Source organism: Ranitomeya imitator, chromosome 1 (genome assembly GCF_032444005.1).
Source record: "Ranitomeya imitator isolate aRanImi1 chromosome 1, aRanImi1.pri, whole genome shotgun sequence".
NCBI lineage: Eukaryota > Metazoa > Chordata > Amphibia > Anura > Dendrobatidae > Ranitomeya > Ranitomeya imitator.
In genome coordinates, this window is record NC_091282.1 from 208,888,990 (window position 1) to 208,908,105 (window position 19,116).

The 19,116-nt window shown below is 42.6% G+C and overlaps 1 protein-coding gene across 3 annotated transcripts in view; it reads left to right on the forward strand.

Moving 5' to 3' along the window:
• Window positions 1-19,116, forward strand: part of CSNK1G3 (casein kinase 1 gamma 3) — a 144,058-nt gene that overhangs the window by 80,653 nt on the left and 44,289 nt on the right. For all 3 annotated transcript variants that reach the window (XM_069753643.1, XM_069753651.1, XM_069753659.1), the window contains exons 5-6: window positions 10,024-10,172; window positions 13,075-13,309. In XM_069753643.1, coding sequence (XP_069609744.1) covers window positions 10,024-10,172; window positions 13,075-13,309 — 384 coding nt within the window. The remainder of the gene's footprint in view (window positions 1-10,023; window positions 10,173-13,074; window positions 13,310-19,116) is intronic.

Consider the following 19,116-nt stretch of genomic DNA (forward strand, 5'->3'; position numbering starts at 1 on the left):
GTAAACAAGACTGTTTTTTAAAATTAGTCTTCATGTTTGTCTGGGCCCACTGTAACAGTTTCAAGTTGTGAGCACTGTTTATTGGTGGCCAAATAGTAGGTTTATGCACAGCTGCAAGACTGTGGAGGACCCTACATATTGTTGTTCAGAGACCAACAGTTTGAAATACCTGTTTGCTGCTTTGTAATGGTATTTTAGCAGCTGCACTACTGATCCAGTGAATTTTTGTCAGAAACCTTCCTCGTTATGCCTTTATCTGCACGAATCCGTGTGTGCTCTGTAACAGCTACGCGTGTCTTAACCGTATGATGAGCATGGTTACGTTTTTGTGAAATATCTTATATATTCATACTTTTTCCAAGGCATTGCGCAATTTGATGCTTTTTAGCAGCAACAGATCCTCTTTTTTCCCATTCTGCTTGAATCATGTGGCCTGTAGCCTGCTTAACGATGTGGAATGTCATTGTTTCTTATTTTTCCGTTAATTGGCTCACCTGGCAAACTAATTATCACAAGTGTTTGAGATTAGTTTCAGTGATCCAAAGAGCCTGAGACCATCCATGAGCTTATTTGAAAAGCAATAATTACATATTTATGACACTTAAATCCAATTTATATAATTGGAAACTTGATGTAGAAACAGATTTTTATTTTTTACACTGTTAAGCAATAGGGAGTTTAAATCTAATATATAAAGCTGAATGTGTGTGTGTATGTGTGTGTGTGTGTATGTAAGTCCGGGATTGGCATCTGCACCGTCGCAGTTACAGGTACAAAATTTTGCACAGTCACACGTCTGGACCCCGAGAGCGTCATAGGCTATGTTGTGAGGCGAAATTTTAACCCTGCGCTTTCCAATTCACCAAACAATTTTGCCCCTATCTACATAATGGGGAAAAGTGAAAGGAAAAGTGTAGGAGGCAAATTGACAGCTGCCAGATGTGAACAAGGGGGACTTAAAGAATGAGAGCGATGGCGCCAAAGAGTATATACCGTACAGTTGCTAAGGTGGGGACCCGACATGGCATACTCACCACACACGGGGGTATGAACACACACACAAAATGTGCTTGAACACATATCACCCTCAGCACACATTTCACCACACATACACCAACCTCGCCACATAAAAGTCGAAACACAAAAGTCGCCGCTCAAAACTCGCCACGCGCAAAACTCGCCACATGCAAAAACTAGGCTCACGCAAAACTCGCCACAAGTGCAGAACTCACCTCATGGAAAACTTGCACATGCGGAAAAATTGCCACATGCACAAAAGTTGCAACACATGCAAAAGTTGCCTCACACAAAACTTGCACATACTCAAAAGGTACTACACATAAAACTCACCACGCGCAAAACTCGCCATGCGCAAAACTTGCTGCACACAACTTGCTACACTAACCTGGCACATGACACTCGACACACAAAAAGTTGCTACACGCATGTTGCCACACAAAACTCATCTCACAAAAGTCGCTACATGCATGTCGCCACACGCAACTCAACACACACAACTTGACAAACGAAACTCGCCCTAAAGCACACACAAGTCTGGTATTATCCTTCAAAAATAATAATCTGATTAATAAGCAGACAAACTACAACAAATGTACCATATAGGAAATACGGCAGCTGTCAGTCACATGACCTGTCTATTATGTGTATGTGTGAGCTAATATATACTGCCAGGGGGAGGGCTTCCTGTTGGCTGGGGATTTATCAGGCTGCCAATTTAGCTTACAAATACTGAGGTAAAAATACTGAACAAATAACGTGTGAATGCGGTCTAATACAGGAGGAGATGACACACAGATATATACTATATACAGGAGGAGATGACATACAGGTATATACTATATACAGGGGAGATGACATACAGGTATATACTATATACAGGAGCAGATGACATACAGGTATATACTATATACAGGGGAGATGACATACAGGTATATACTATATACAGGAGATGACATACAGGTGTATACTATATATAAGGGAGATGACAAACCTGTATATACTGAGGTGAAAATGAGAGGTGTGAGGTGAAAATGAAAAGGTGTGATTGCAAAATGAGAGGAGTGAGGGAAAATAGTGGAGTGATCGGAAAATGACAGATGTGAGGTTGAAATGATAAGTGTTAGGGGGGAATGAGAGGTGTGAGGGGGAAAATGAGAGATGTGATTGGGAAAATGAGAGGCATGATGGGAAAATAAGAGAAGTGAGGTGCTATAACTAACCACAGATATTTACTATGCCCAGGCAACGCCGGGCTCTTCAGCTAGTAGATAATAGATGAGAATCCTGAAAAGTTACCGATAAAGCCCTATTCACACTGCAGTTACATTGTCAATTTGGCGTATGATGCGGGAAGGCTCCCCAAGCATCCTCTGAACAGGTATCGGTCAGGTCTGCACACTCTTTATTCAGTTACTGTAGGTGGCTCATCGTTGTAAGTAGACTGCAGTATTTTAATTAATTTACAATGATAATGTGAGCAGCTGTCTAATATGCCACGATGTGTCTCCTGTGGCGTATGTTGGAGGCTTTCTGGGCTATTTCATGCCTTCTAATTTTTTGGGCGCTGCAGAAGCTGCATGAATGAATGGGACCTTTTGTTTTTGCACCACTCTGCTCCAGGTTGTCCAGCCCTGAACTAATGTTGTGAAGAAATTTAGTACATAAAAAATTTCACTATCCTACTCTATGGTGTGCTACTTGGTGTTATTTATTTTTTAAGCATTTTCTTTCAGACTTATAGATTAAGACTACCCAAACCTTCTCTCCCCATACGGATTATGTCAGGGATGATAACTGTGGGGCAGATGGAATTGGCAGTTCTTCCTTACATATTGGATAGTAATATTTGCAGACTTGGATAATATAAACTATACTGATGCGATCCTGGTGCTTCATCTCATCTCTGTTGACCGAGGTCTCATGATGTGTTGCATCGACACGCAATTGCTACAGTCAGCATCTGCAAAAAAAAAAAATCATACATGGTGATGAATGACCATGCTCGGATAAGGTGTTATCTGATCATGCTCGTGTGCTAACCGAGTGACGTTGCGTCTGTGTAATAGTCGTGATACAGCCATGGTGACTCGCATATTTTTCAAGCATGCTGAAGTCACTTGGTCAGCACACGAGCGTGCTCAGGCAACACTTTCTCCGAATATTTTTGCTCCTCCCTAAATACAGTATTGCATATTGTAACAATGCACACACATTTCAGAATTGTCCACCTGTTGTCTGGAATTGTATAAGCAGACTATGGACTCTTGCGCAACGGACCGTTTTCCACTAATCAGGGTGTCGGGGAGATGATGGGATTGACAAATCTTTCAGATCGGTTATTCTTTGGTCCTAGTGCCACTGAAATAAGAGAAATCTTTACTGTTCCTGAATCTCTATTGAGGCTATGCTAAATCTTTTTTTTTTTAATGTGTTGTCATGTGTTACTGATCTGTTCTGACCATGGCCTGTAGTAGTTCTACAGTTTTTATATAATTTTTGTTAAGCAAATGTATTGTGCATAACAATCAATCTATCGTAATTGTAGGTGAACGTTGTCCTATCCAGCCCTAGTAGTGCGGCTTTAAAAAGCTCTTCTCAGTACATGGTACATTCAGTCCTATCAGCAAGCATGAAACCTTTCTAATCTGTGCGCTCCAATGCCAAATTGTGTCTTGGGAATGGACAAGCAAATTGATCCTAGACGGAATTAGCGGTGATATTGTATGTATTCTATATAATGTGTATGAAGAAGGTCCAGCCGTAGGTCTACCTCTCTTCCATTACTGTAACATTACACCAGCACGCCGCCTCCTCTGTCGCGCTAATCAGATCGGTCAGATCACTTAAGATGCGTCTTGTTGTGACCAAGAAAAATCTTTTTCTAGTATTGATCTTTTGTTTGTCTCCTTTAATGCTGTTGGCATGCATCATGGAAAAGTGTCATCTGGTGAGGAATAAGAACACGTATAATAATTCCCCGAGGGCTTCTGATCTCCTAATAAACAATGCTGTAAGGAAGCGATCAGCCTTTCCAAGAAGGTGTCAAATCTGGAAATGTGCTTTTTCATTACATTTGTTGAGGACGTTCAGTCACCAACATCATTAAAAGTAAAAATATCATAGGACAAAAAATTAAAGTTACCGCTGGGAATAAATTAAACTCTTAAGGATCATGTATTCGGATCAGTGCAGTTCCCTCATCTGGACTGGAAAACCAGTGGAATACAGGAGCAATGGAAAATCGCGCACTGCCTAGTTGTAAATCATGTCAATTCTTGAGAATTTCCCCCATCATTATCTTCAATTCAATAACAAACCCAAAACTTCAAATGCTTATTTATATACACTGCTCAAGAAAATTTAGGGAACACTAAAATCCCACATCCTACATCTTACTGAATGAAATATTCCAATTGCAAATCTTTATTCATTATTTAGTGGAATGCACTGAGAACAATAAAACATAGAAATGATCAATGTAAATCAAAATTAATTGTCTTTGGAATGATACTCAAAAGCAAAGTGGAAACTTAAATTACAGGCTGATTCAACTTCAGTGGAAATGTTTCAAGACATGGAAATGATGCTCAGTAGTGTGTGTGGCCTCCACGTGCCTGTATGACCTCCCTACAACGCCTGGGCATGATGCGGATAAGGCTGCAGATGTTCTCCTGAGGGATCTCCTTCCAGATCTGGATTAAAGCATCCGTCAACTCCTGGACAGTCTGTGGTGCAATGTGGCATTGGTGGATTGAACGAGACTTGATGTTCCAGATGTGCTCGATTAGATTCAAGTCTGAGGAACGGGCGGGCCAGTCCATAACATCAATGTTTTTAGCATGCAGTAACTAGTGACACACTTCAGCCACATGATGCCTAGAATTGTCATGCATCAGAAAAAGCACAGTGCACCTATAAATGGTCTCAAAATGAGTCTGATGATCACATCCTGGTACCTAATGGCAGTGAGGCTACCGCTGGCGAGCACATGGAGGGCTGTGCGTGGTCCTCCAAAGAAATGCTTCTCCATACCGTTACTGACCCACTGCTAAACTGGTCATGCTGAAGGATGTTGCAGGAAGAACATTCTCCACAGCATCTCCAGACTCTCATGTCTGTCACATGTGCTCAGTGTGAACCTGCTCTGATCTGTGAAGATGACACGGCACCAATATCTAATCTGCCTATCTTTGTGTTCTCTGGCAAATGTCAGTTGCCCTGCACACCGTTGGGCTGTAAGCTCAACACCCACTTGTTGGCCTTCTTGACACCCTCATTGAGTAGGTTTCTGACAGTTTGAGCAGACACATGAATGTTAGTGGACGGCTGTGGGTCATTTTACAGGTCTTTGGCACTGCTCCTGTTCCTCCTTGTGCAAAGGAAAAGGTAGCGGTCCTACTGGTGGATTGATTGCATCCTATGGCATCCTCCTCATCTCCTGGTGTTCCGGCCTGTTTGCTGGTATATGATCCAAGCTCTGGATCATATACCAGACACACAGCTACCCTTCTTGCCGCAACTCGCATTGATGTGCCATCCTGGATGAGCTGCACTATCTGAGCAACTTAAGTGGGTTGTACTGTAGACACCGCCTCATGCTACTGTACCTCTAGGAGTGAGAGCAATGACCATGCAAAAGTGACCAAAACTGCAGAAAAGGATGAGAACAGGGAAATGGTCTGTGGTCACCACCTGCAGAAACACTCCTTTATAGAATTGTCTTGCCAATTGCCTATCCTTTCTACCTCGTCTATTCCGTTTGCACAACAGTAGGAGAAATTGACTCACAATCAGTGCTGCTTCCTAACTGGAAAGACTGATTTGACAGAAGTGTGATTGACTTTTTTTGTGTGTATACATACAGAAATGTGTGGTGACCATGGAATTCTTGTTTTATATGGTTAGCGGCTTTCCACATAATTTTGCTACTGGTGATGTTTTATGAATTGTTGCGGATTCCCCCCTCCTCTACTTGTGAACCCACCCAGGCATCACACGTACAGTTTTGTTGAAGGATTTAATGCTATTTTATTTGTAGCCGGATTCTTGCATGCATACAAATGAGGGGACGGATCGAGGTTTCCGTTTTATGCTTTTCATGGTTAATGGATACCCTCCTAGCTTTCGCTCCAAGGCTTTGTACACCCTTTTGACGACCAAATATTTTATTGCCGTCACTGGTTACCTACATTTGGTATATTGGGGTGAGTTAGGACAGACAGAGTGACGGCTATGACTGCACAGGGTTTGATCGCGGTCAGTCACCATGAACACACGCTGATCTGCATAGGAGTTGTAGACCAAGGAAAAGAAAACCTAAATTTAAGAAGCACTTTTAAAATCAAAGGTTTCTTTTTCATTTTTATTTCTGCATTATCATATGAAGATCTCTATTGTCACAGAATATTAACATTTATAGCCTTCAAGGTTCAGCAGCTTTTCTTTGCTTTCCTTGCAAAGTTGCACCCTCTGTTACAGAAATGGCACTCCATGCAATTTTTTTCTTTCTGTGCGTGTCCCAGCAGCCGGACCCTCCTCCACCCACCATAACATTAGAATACAGAAAGCAAGATTGGTTTTTCGATGTTATAATACAGATATTAGAATGGTTAAGAAGGACTTTTTGATTTACCCTTGGGATCACAGTGATAAACGAATCTAAGCAGATTTGTTGACATCTGCTGAACCCAGCTGCACGGTTGGCTGCGCCGCTGCACCACTGCTCCTTTTAGGAAGAGATTTGTGATTTTGGGACTGATGGGGTATTGGTATAATTTACTGCATGTATGTGGGAGAGGTTATACGGCTGTGCATACAAAGTATATCATTATTATTTGTGCTGTTCACCTTTTGGAAGAAGGTACTGTAGAATGTTTACTGCGTTTTTTTTATCCCTTCTTTATAGGCCATTTTTACACGCATTTGCCTACGCTGGTTTGGCTATTTAGACCTTCTGGCAGACGTGAGTGAATTATGTCGCACTGTGACTGACTGAACGGTGTTCAGTAAACGTGAGTGAATTATGTCGCACTGTGACTGACTGAACGGTGTTCAGTAAACGTGAGTGAATTATGTCGCACTGTGACTGACTGAACGTGTTCAGTAAACGTGAGTGAATTATGTCGCACTGTGACTGACTGAACGGTGTTCAGTAAATGTGAGTGAATTATGTCGCACTGTGACTGACTGAACGTTCAGTAAACGTGAGTGAATTATGTCGCACTGTGACTGACTGAACGTGTTCAGTAAACGTGAGTGAATTATGTCGCACTGTGACTGACTGAACGGTGTTCAGTAAATGTGAGTGAATTATGTCGCACTGTGACTGACTGAACGTTCAGTAAACGTGAGTGAATTATGTCGCACTGTGACTGACTGAACGGTGTTCAGTAAACGTGAGTGAATTATGTCGCACTGTGACTGATTGAACGGTGTTCAGTAAATGTGAGTGAATTATGTCGCACTGTGACTGACTGAACGTGTTCAGTAAACGTGAGTGAATTATGTCGCACTGTGACTGACTGAACGGTGTTCAGTAAACGTGAGTGAATTATGTCGCACTGTGACTGACTGAACGGTGTTCAGTAAACGTGAGTGAATTATGTCGCACTGTGACTGACTGAACGTGTTCAGTAAACGTGAGTGAATTATGTCGCACTGTGACTGACTGAACGGTGTTCAGTAAATGTGAGTGAATTATGTCGCACTGTGACTGACTGAACGTTCAGTAAACGTGAGTGAATTATGTCGCACTGTGACTGACTGAACGTGTTCAGTAAACGTGAGTGAATTATGTCGCACTGTGACTGACTGAACGGTGTTCAGTAAATGTGAGTGAATTATGTCGCACTGTGACTGACTGAACGTTCAGTAAATGTGAGTGAATTATGTCGCACTGTGACTGACTGAACGGAGTTCAGTAAATGTGAGTGAATTATGTCGCACTGTGACTGACTGAACGGTGTTCAGTAAATGTGAGTGAATTATGTCGCACTGTGACTGACTGAACGTGTTCAGTAAACGTGAGTGAATTATGTCGCACTGTGACTGACTGAACGGTGTTCAGTAAACGTGAGTGAATTATGTCGCACTGTGACTGACTGAACGGTGTTCAGTAAATGTGAGTGAATTATGTCGCACTGTGACTGACTGAACGTTCAGTAAACGTGAGTGAATTATGTCGCACTGTGACTGACTGAACGTGTTCAGTAAACGTGAGTGAATTATGTCGCACTGTGACTGACTGAACGGAGTTCAGTAAATGTGAGTGAATTATGTCGCACTGTGACTGACTGAATGTGTTCAGTAAATGTGAGTGAATTATGTCGCACTGTGACTGACTGAACGTGTTCAGTAAACGTGAATGAACTATGTGGCGAATAATCAGCAACGCGGGATTTCCGTTACAGACAAACAGACAGAATTATATATATTATAATTTTTTTTTTGTTTCTTCATAGGTTTTTTTTTTGTCTTCTACAAAACAGAGAAAATAAATGTTTGGGGAGCTATGAATGCTCATTGTACCATGAGTTTATCTGAAACCAGATTTAGCACATTTTATGTGTATTTTGATGTGATTATATTTTGGTGTCTTCTCTTCAAAAACCTAACCGAATAAAGAAAAAAACTGTTCTCCAGCCAGACCAAAGCCCATTTCCTGTCCATTTCTGACGGCTCGCACTGTATGAACATCAGGATCCGTGCACAGCTTGTCGTGTACCGCTTCTATTGGATTGTGATTCTCCGCTCTATTAGGAAATATGTCATAGATAAATCCTTTTTTTTGTCCATACTCCATATGCTTAATCCTTCCTAATCTGGTATATTACACTGTATTCATGAATACATGGCTAAGCCTGTGCTGGATTTGTGTGTACGAGCGAAGATGGAATCTGAACAATTCCTGCAAACTGTGATTTTTGCTGTATCCGTGCGTGTCTTGTGGCAAAGTGTACTTATTCTGTCACTAGAAATAATCTGGATATTATTATTGGATCACTTCCTGCTGCCATTTGTACTTGTGTGATGTATTGGAGGACACCACCCTCTTGTTTGCATTGTGTTTTCTCTATGTATTTTGTACATGTCTTTTATAATATCTGAAGTGCACACAATGGTGAATAGTTACAGCAAATACATTGTTTTTTTTTTTTTTTTTTTGCTTTGCCTTTTACTTTTTTGATCTACCGGTATTTTTTTTTTAAGATCTTTTTTTTTGTTGCCACTCCACAGGAACCTTCGTACAAATGGGCGCAATGGTTTGTGGTTATTACAATACCCAGCTCTGAGAACTGTGCCTTACCCCTGCGCGCCCATCATGTAGTCGGGACACCTTTATACCCTCGGGAATTAACTATGAATTTTCCTATGAAGTGGCTGAAAGTTGAGATCTTAAAAGATGTGACAATGTAATAAAAAAAAAAAAAAACAATGGGAAAAATGTGCTTCCATTATTGAATTGCTCAGGTTAATCTACTAGGCACTTTCCAAAGGCCCCAATACACATCAGACTGAAGCCATCGGAACCAGCAGCTGAATGTCTATGGGGGTCTCCTGACTCTCCCCTGACAGAGGATTTTCCATAGAATTCAATGCTAAGGTTTGTTTTTTTTTGTTTGTTTTTTTTACCGGACAAAAGCCTGCATAATTTATTTTTATTTTTTTAGTCCATGCATTGCTGCTTCATCCATTCTAACAAATGATTACTGGACATGAGGTTATGTCCGCCTTTCCAGTTTTCTACTCTAGTGTCATTAATTTAGTTTTTTGAAGCGTTGGACAATAAAGAGAAAATTACTTACACACACTAGCCAGTTTGGAACATATTGGGGGTATTTAGACACACCGTAGCTTGGTTTATGCACTGAATCCAATTGTCTTCTGTGAAATTTCTAATACTGTAAAGCCATTAATTTAAGATTACTATGTATAGAAGAAATTAATTCTGCTGTTCTGTTGATTATGCGGTTGTATTAATATTTCTCTTTTCTCCTCCATTAGATGGTGTACCTCAGGTTTATTACTTTGGTCCTTGCGGTAAATATAACGCCATGGTGCTAGAACTACTGGGGCCAAGTTTGGAAGACTTATTCGACTTGTGTGACAGAACGTTCTCCCTGAAGACAGTCCTTATGATAGCCATACAGCTGGTAAGCTAGCTTTTCTCCCTTTTTACATTAGTGACTGTAATTGTTCATTGTCGATCAGTATTTACAGTTAATAAAGTTGCTGCTGTTTGCGGTATCGTTAATATCGCATAACTATGCCTCCACAATTAAACTTGTTTCAAAATGTAAGCTTTTTTTCATTGGTTCTTGTGAGTCATTTTTTTAGTCTTTTCTTTTTTTTGTAAGTACAACTTTAAAGAAACACCGTGGCATTTTTTTTGTAGCCTATATATTGCAGCATATGCTAATAAAGAAATTTGTAGGGGCTTTTTAGTATGTCTTGTGTATGCCAGTTTTAGATGATGTGAATGTTATGGATTGTCGATTATCTCTGCTCATTCTCCTTCCGTGTGATACAATTTCCCTAAAGTTCCTTGATGCCTTTTGCTCTTCAAAGGCGTAAGGGCGCAGAGTCTTGACACGCTGTACGCTTGCTTTGGTCAAAATACTATCTGAGGGCAGCAGTTGAGAGATTAGTGATAAAGACTAGCTGCCTCCTGATGTATACTGCAGTGTCTTGTTGTATTTTCTGTACTACAGATTCAGCCTGCTTCCTGCTTATGATGGGTTTCTCCTTGTCAGCCCGCAGAAGCAGGAGTCAGGAGAATAGTGTAAAGCTGCATTTTGTAGGAATACACTAGTGTCTGGATTCTGCACATCCCAAGTGTATAAACAGAATGTGAGTCAAGGGACATCAGCAGGTAATCTTTGTATTGGCTACTTTATTACTGTACTCCTGGTCCCTTTGGTAGGACAGAAATTATACTTTCAACAGTGCTCTATACATGAGGGCACACTCAGGAATAAGGAGAGCGGAGCTGGTTGGTGAAGGAACTTATCAATTTTGTTGCTATTCTCAAGTACATAGGAAGTCAGATGGACGTGTCTACTCAGTAGAGAACGTCCTAAAGGCCAAAGCAACATGTGACCGCTGCAGCTAATCACTGGAAATACTGGTCATATCTTCAGGCAAATAGCTGCAGAAGCATCAACTTTTGGAATTTAGGCTATGTGCACACGTTGCGGATTAGGCTTAGGAATTTCTGGTGCGGATTCTGCCTCTCCTGGCAGAAAACGCACCTGCGGATTTGTCGCGTTTGTGCGGTTCCGCAGCGTTTTTGCTGCGTTTTTACCCCTGCGGTTTTCTATAATGGAATGGGTACAAAAAGGCTGCAGATTCGCAAAAAAAGAAGTGACATGCTACTTCTTTTAAACCGCAGCGTTTCCGCAGCGAATTTTCTGCAAAGTGTGCACAGCGTTTTTTTTTTCTCATTGATTTACATTGTACTGTAAATCAATTGCGGATCTGCAGCGTTTCTGCACCGCAAAAAACGCTGTGGATCCGCAGAGAATCCGCAACATATGCACATAGCCTTAAAGAGGTTGTCCACTACTTTATCATTGATGACCTATCCTTCTGATTGGTTATCAATATCTGATTGTTTGGGATCTGACACCTGGCACCCCCGACGATCAGCTGGCAGATGTGCAGTCACTGCTGCCTCCACAACCAGAAGCCATAGCAGCTACCCAATTGAGCAGTTCCCGCCGACAGAACAGCTAATCGGTGGGCGGTGCCTGGTGTCGGACCCCAACTGATCAAACATTGATGACCTATCCTGAGGATAGGTCATCAATGCTGAAGAAGTGCACAACCTCTTTAAATCCCCGAAGTTGATGCTTCTGAAGTTATTCGTCTGAAGGAAAGGTATGATCAGTATTTCCAGCGATTAGCTGCAGCGGTCACATGTTGCTATGGCCTTCAGTACTCTAGGAATGTAAACAAAGGCTGATGGGGACCATCATAGCATCCACAGTGAAGTAATGTATTTTCCTCTTACATTTCCTTTGTCTACTTTAATGTGTTCAGCTCTCAGACAACCACTATAAAGGAATTTTCTGAGCCGCCCTCTTAATGTAAACATTTCCCTCCATACTCAATGAACTCTGCAGTATTTCTCTGCCGTTCTGTAAGGCTCGGTTGGACTTGACCCAAGGAATGGTAATACAGGTCTAAAAAGAGAAACCTGATTCATTCCTGTAGACATGTATTGGGAGTTTGGCGTAAAGGCATTGTGCTGCTGGGTGTAAAGGCCAATTCTGGCTCCTCACATGTTATGCCCTGGGTGCTCCTAATGTTAGAGAACTTTAATATGGCATAGGGTGGAAAGCTGATTTCTCGGAACACTACTGCTTGGTACCCCAATGATCACTGCTTGTGGAGGCAGAAACTCATCAAATTGACAAACACCATATGATGGTTGTGAACTTTCTAGATAACCCAACTTAAAGGAGACCTCTCATGTTGCACATTCAGTCTGATCTCTAGACCGCTTGGTACAGAGAAGGTGAAGCTGAACACAATAATATATAGGCTTGTTGGGAAGATTCAGTAAAGCTTCTGTCTTATTAATTGGAATCCCTGGCCTTTATGTGTATAACGGTCCAGTGGGCGGTCCTAACCATTGTTTGACAGTCTTCCCTCTGTGATTGCATTTAGAGAGAGCTGTCAATCAACGTTGGGATCACCCACTGGACTCGTATACGTACAATCGGTGATTAACAGCAATGACTGCATGCCCAATTAGAATGAAGGCTGTCAGTCGCTGAATAGGACCACCCACTGGACTCTTATACATCCGAGCACCAGAGATTTCAATGAATGAATTGCAATGTATACAGAGACTTGTTCCGACAAAAAATGTCCGTCAGTCTAAATGGCTCCTCCTGCTCTACAGCGTCCTCCTTGCAGATCAGATGCCGCTTTCAATATGACTGGTTCCCCGTAACGACGTTGTGACCATTGTGAACATACAACTGTAATAAATAATATTCTTACCAATATGCTTCAGATTATTAATGCCTGTACGTTTATTTCTTGCAGATTTCCCGCATGGAATATGTTCACTCCAAGAACTTGATATATAGGGATGTAAAGCCTGAAAACTTTTTGATAGGTCGTCCAGGAAACAAGAACCAGCAAATAATTCACATAATAGATTTTGGCTTGGCAAAAGAGTACATCGACCCAGAAACAAAGAAACACATACCCTACAGAGAACACAAAAGCCTTACAGGAACAGCGAGATACATGAGTATAAACACACATTTAGGAAAAGGTAGGTGTGACCCCGGCTCGGGGGGAGGGGGGTCTCTAAATGTTAAAGGATTGTTCTCTGCATTGTACGTTGTCACCTTTCCATAAATGAGGAGATTTCTGGGGTCTGACTGCTGCTGGCCAGCCATCTCAAGAACTGGGCTTTGGAACCCAGGGACCGGGCTCTGCAGAGCATCACTTTAAATAAAGCGGAGGTGTGCATACTCTAACTCCGCTGCCCTAGACTTTGTCCATGGGACCGCCCGAAATAAAACTTACTATATTGCAAGCATCCCTTTCAATAAACACGACCTGGGCATCATTCCGGTGTATTATGAAGCAGTTAACATCCAATAAAGGTGCGGCCAGGGTGCTTTCATAGATTTCCGTTCCTCTTCCATCTGGCATTCTTGTACTGCGCTGGAGGGCAGCTGTTGACAAAGCTGATCCTATAGTTTCCGCTGGTGTCGGGTTTACGTCAATCACTTGTGGTTTTAGATGTTTTATCGAGTCAGTAGCATGCACTAGACAGGTGCTCAAGCTCAAAACAACTGGCCACACACATCTGATATGTGAGTGCAGCTTCAGCAGATAATGTCACTTCTGTGTGGCATCACCCATCATGAGAACATCAATCACATTGGCATCTTAGGCTGCAGGGGGGCTCTATGGAGCAATCTATTTTCTTTGTACACTATGAATAGTTAAGTTTTTTTTTGTTTTTTTTTGAGATTTAATTTTAACCTTTTAACAGTGGCAGTTAAGGGTACTTATTCCTCAGCAGTGCTGAGAAATAAGGTTATAGCGCCCGCCAGCGTCGGAAATTTTCCGGGTTCTCGGCTTTCGGGGGTAGCCGAGACCCCGGAGATCGTGATTAGTGTCAGTTTTTATCAACCCCAGTGTTGCGATCTGTTATTCAGAGAATAACGGTGACCGCAAACAAAGAAGGTCCCATTTCCTATTTATTTATCTGTCCTCTGATATGATCTATCACATTGGAGGAGAGAGAAATAGGGTTAGGGTTGCGGCTAGGGTTAGGGTAGAGTTAGGGTTGGGGCTAGGCTTACAGCTAGGGTTAGGGTTGGAGCTAGGCTTCCAGCTAGGATTAGGGTTGGGCTAGGGTTAGGGTTGGGGCTAGGCTTCCAGCTAGGGTTGGGGTTGGGCTAGGGTTAGGGTTTGGGCTAGGCTTACAGTTAGGGTTGGGGCTAGGGTTGGGCTAGGGTTAGGGTTGGGGCTAGGCTTACATCTAGGGATAGGGTTTGGGCTTGGGCTAGGCTTACAGCTAGGGTCAGGGTTGGGCTAGGGTTAGGGTTGGGATTAGGGTTAGAGGTCTGGAGTAAGAATTGGGAAGTTTCCACTGCTTAGGAACATCGGGAGGTCTCCAAATGTGACATGGCGCCCTCATTGATTCCAGCTAATTTTGCTTTCAAAAAGTCAAACGGTGCTCCCTCCCGACTGAGCCCTGCCATGTGCCCAAACAGTGGATTTCCCCCATATACTGGGTATTGGCGTACCCAGGGGAAATTGCACAAATTTTGTGGTCCATTTTCTCCTGATGCCCTTGTGAAAATAAAGTTTGGTTCCAAAGTAAATTTTTTGTGAAAAAAGTAAAATGTTATTTTTTTCCCTTCCACATTGCTTTAGTTCTTGTGAAGCACCTGAAGGGTTAATAAATTTTTTGAATGTGGTTTTGCGCGCCTTGAGGGGTGCTGTTTTTAGAATGTTGCCACTTTTGGGTATTTTATGGTATTTTGACCTAGCCCAACTATCCCAAAACCCCCTCCCCCCCGCCCCCAACTCCACATGTGAGATGGTCGGTAAAAAAAATGCAAAAGAAGAAAAATGTCCAGTTCAAGCGAATCCATGAAGATAAAATTGCTTTATTCAGAAACTTGTAACATAGAGGGTACAAACTTCTGCACAAACCATGTGGGTGTGAACCTCAACACGTTTCTGGAGACTAAGCTCCCTTAGTCATGATTAAGGGAGCTTAGCCTCCAGAAACGTGTTGATTCACACCCACATGGTTTGTCCTGAAGTTTGTACCCTCGATGTTAAAATTTCTTTATTCACAAACTTGTATCTTCACGGATTCGGTGGAGCTGGACATTTTTCTTGTTTTGGACTTTACACATTTGAACACATCGGGTCTGTGCTCCCGAAGCTCAACTAATGTATCACGGGTGAGCTGGTTTATTTTTCCTTGCTAAAAAAAATGGTTTTGTTGGAGAAATGAGAAATCGCTGGTCAACTTTTAACCCTTATAACATCCTAACAAAAAAAAGTTGTTTACATCAGCACAATTTTGGAAAGTAGACATGTGGGAAACCACCACTCTGATTTATGGGCACACAAATTAAAAGTTTGAAAATTGCAAAATTTTCCAAATTTTTGCCAAATTTTTTTTTTTTTTTTTTTCATAAATGAAGGCAAGTCATAAATAAGAAATTTTATCACTAACATGAAGTACAATATGTCACGAAAAAAACAGTCTCCGAATCAATGGGATCTGTTGACGCGTCCAAGAGCTATAACCTCATAAAATGACAGTGGTCAGAATTGTAAAAATTGGCTTGGTCATGAAGTACCAAAGTGGCTGTGTCGCTAAGTCTACGTTCACATTAGCGTCGCGTCGCCGACGCAGCGGCGACGCACGGAAAAACGCGCGCAAACGCGCGCGTTTTGCGACGCGTGCGTCGTTTTTTGCCGAAATCGGACGCAAGAAAAATGCAACTTGTAGCGTTTTCTTGCGTCCGACACTAGCGTCTAAAACGACGCACGTGTCGGAAAACGCGTGCAAAAAGACGCACGCGTCCCCTATGTTAAACATAGGGGCGCGTCGCCGCTGCGTCGCCGACGCAACAGCGACGCACATTAGCGTAACGCTAATGTGAACGTAGCCTAAGGGGTTTAGAGATTTAAAGAAGCTCTCCAATACCTAAAATGTCCTTTTTACATATGTATTTTTACATCCTAATCACTTTCCAAATTTGCTTTATTACACGTCTCCCCATCCAGCTAATCTCTAAATGTGATTTATTTTTATTTTTTTACATCCCTTCCTGGAACATTTCATAGGAGATTGAACCTGGACGTCACAGGAGGCTTAGGCTGCACTCACTCACTTGCAGCATTTATCATCCTTCCTTGGAACGTGATGTCATCAAGGGGTGACGCTGTAGTTACTGTCTTCAGTTTTTTTTTTACATGGTGTCTCAGTGACTATGTCCTGGTTCCTTGGTGCTGATAGAATCTGTGGGAGAGGTGAGCACAGTGCCAGCACTCTGCTTCTGTCTTCGACGGCCACAGCCGCCTTTTATTGTGAAACAAGATGTCGTTAGGGGGTGGAGATCATTTAAAAAAAAAAAAAAATGTGCGAGTGACGCCAGCACAGTCCCACAGCTTCTATCATTGTCATCAAATGAATTGTCATCAGTGGGCAGCCCTGATGTCACTCGCCCTGCTTCTGTCATTTTTACCTTTATGACAAGTGGCATCAAGCTCTGGTGTCACTTACTGTTATTTTTACCTCCAACCCCTGGCGACCTCTTATTTCACAGTAAGAGTCCGCTAACGGAGATAAAAAGCAGAGAGCCGGTGCTGCGCTCACCCCTCCCACCGCTGCGCTCACCCCTCCCACCGCTTCGATCACTATTATGGAACCAGGACATCTTCACAGGGCAGAAATGGAAATAACTGTAGTATGTAACCTGCAGTGCCACACCCTGATTATGTCCTGTACTAAGAGGGGAAAGTGAGTGCAGCTCCAGCCTTCTGAGACATCTTGTTTCAGACTCTGCTTGATCGAAGTGTCACAGGAAGTGAAGTTTAAAATAAAACGCATATTTAGGGATTAGCAGAATATGGAGAATTGTAGCATATTTTATGATAAAGCTAATTACAAAAGTGATTAAGGTGTAAAAATAAATATTTCTAAAATACATTTTAGTTGCCTGACTACCCCTTTCATTTTAGTATGGCCAAGTATTCAAAAAGAACAAATAAACTTACCTGAATAATGCATTTTTTGTATCCCCAATACTGACCTGTTTCAGATCGTTCCTGTGAATAGTTTGTGTGTGCTGATGGTCTGAGACATGGTTGTTTACAGATGAGGAGGAAAAAGGTGCAGACACGGGCTGGTTTTGGTGTTGCCGAACAGTAAAGAATTGCTAAAGTTAGACTTCTATTTCAGTATTTGTTCAATAACCAGTGGGAACTAGCTGTAGCCTGTAATATGTACAGAGAGCCTTCTGCTGCAGTAGCTGGGATCCGAGATATTGCTCATCACAGCAATTTAGTGGTCAATAGTGACTGCGATTTCTGAGCAGTTTGACACCCGATCATATTTCTGTTTTCATGTTCAATTGCACACGATATATAATGGTGTCTGCGGAGTGGAATAAGACATGTTTTGTTTTGTTTTTTTTCTCCTGTGTTGCAGAGATATTTGCAAAGTCTTTGGCACTTAAGGAGTTAAATGGATTAACACCCACCTTAAACTTAAAGGGAACCTGTCACCCCCAAAATCGAAGGTGAGCTAAACTCACCACCATCAGGGGCTTAGCTACATCATTCTGTAATGCTGTAGCTAAACCCCCGATGTATCCTGAAAGATGAGTAAAAGAGATTAGATTATAATCACCCAGAGGCGGTCCCGGTACGATGGGTGTCGCGTTCCGGTCCGGGGCCTCCCATCTGCATCAGATGACGTCCTCTTCTTGTCTTCACGCTGTGGCTCCGGCGCAGGCGTATTTTGCCCTGTTGAGGGTAGAGCAAAGTACTGCAGTGCGCAGGTGCTGGGCTTCTCAGACCTTTCCCGGCACCTGCGCACTGCAGTACTTTGCTCTGCCCTCAACAGAGCAGACAAAGTACCGCTGCGCCGGAGCCGCAGCGTGAAGACAAGAAGAGGACGTCATCTGATGAAGATGGGAGGCGCCGGACCGCGACGCCCATCGGACCGGACTGCAGCAGGACCGCCCCTGGGTGAGTATAATCTAACCTTTTTCTCATCTTTCAGGATACATCGGGGGCTTATCTACAGCATTCTAGAATGCTGTAGATAAGCCCCTGATGCTGGTGGGCTTACCTCACCTTTGATTTTGGGGGTGACAAGTTCCCCTTTAACAAAAGTTTTGAGAAAGTTTTCATTGGGGGCTTGTACTTCTTCCCCCTGTATGATGCTGACCAACCATATGCAAGCAGTAACACACTGGAGAGAGAACACTCCCCCACCATAGCTTAGCACAGGTCTCTCCATGTTATAGATGTAATCACACTAATCTCTGCTGTGCTCAAGCAACTTGTCATTGCTTTACAGTGAGATCAGTGTGGTCTGGACTCCTGTGTGAGATGTTATGAGCCTGCTCTGGTCTCCCTGCTGACCGATGACAAGTTGAGCACAAGTGACTTAATTGCAATACTGACACATCTTTGGACACGCAGTGTGGGGTGAGGGGCAGCACAGCAGAGGTGATTGTGCAAGGAGTGGGGTAGAGCTGCTAAAAGGGACTGTCACACAGATAAATTCACCTGTACTGTCCCTAATCATGCAAGAGGTAATACCAGAAAATAATACCACAAACTCTGCCAGCAGCAGGCTCCTAGTCTTAGGGGGAGTTGGGTGCCCATCAGATATTGATGGCCTGCCCCATGGATAGGTCACAGGTATGGTATGACTCAACAACCCATTTAACGTACTGATCAGCTGAATGCATTTTAAGAATAACTTTTTTAGAACACAATGAATGCAGCAGGACACAACCACCTCCCCCCAGCCAAATGAAGAAATAAACTGGTGACCAGTTTGTCTGGCTTTTCCTGCAGTGG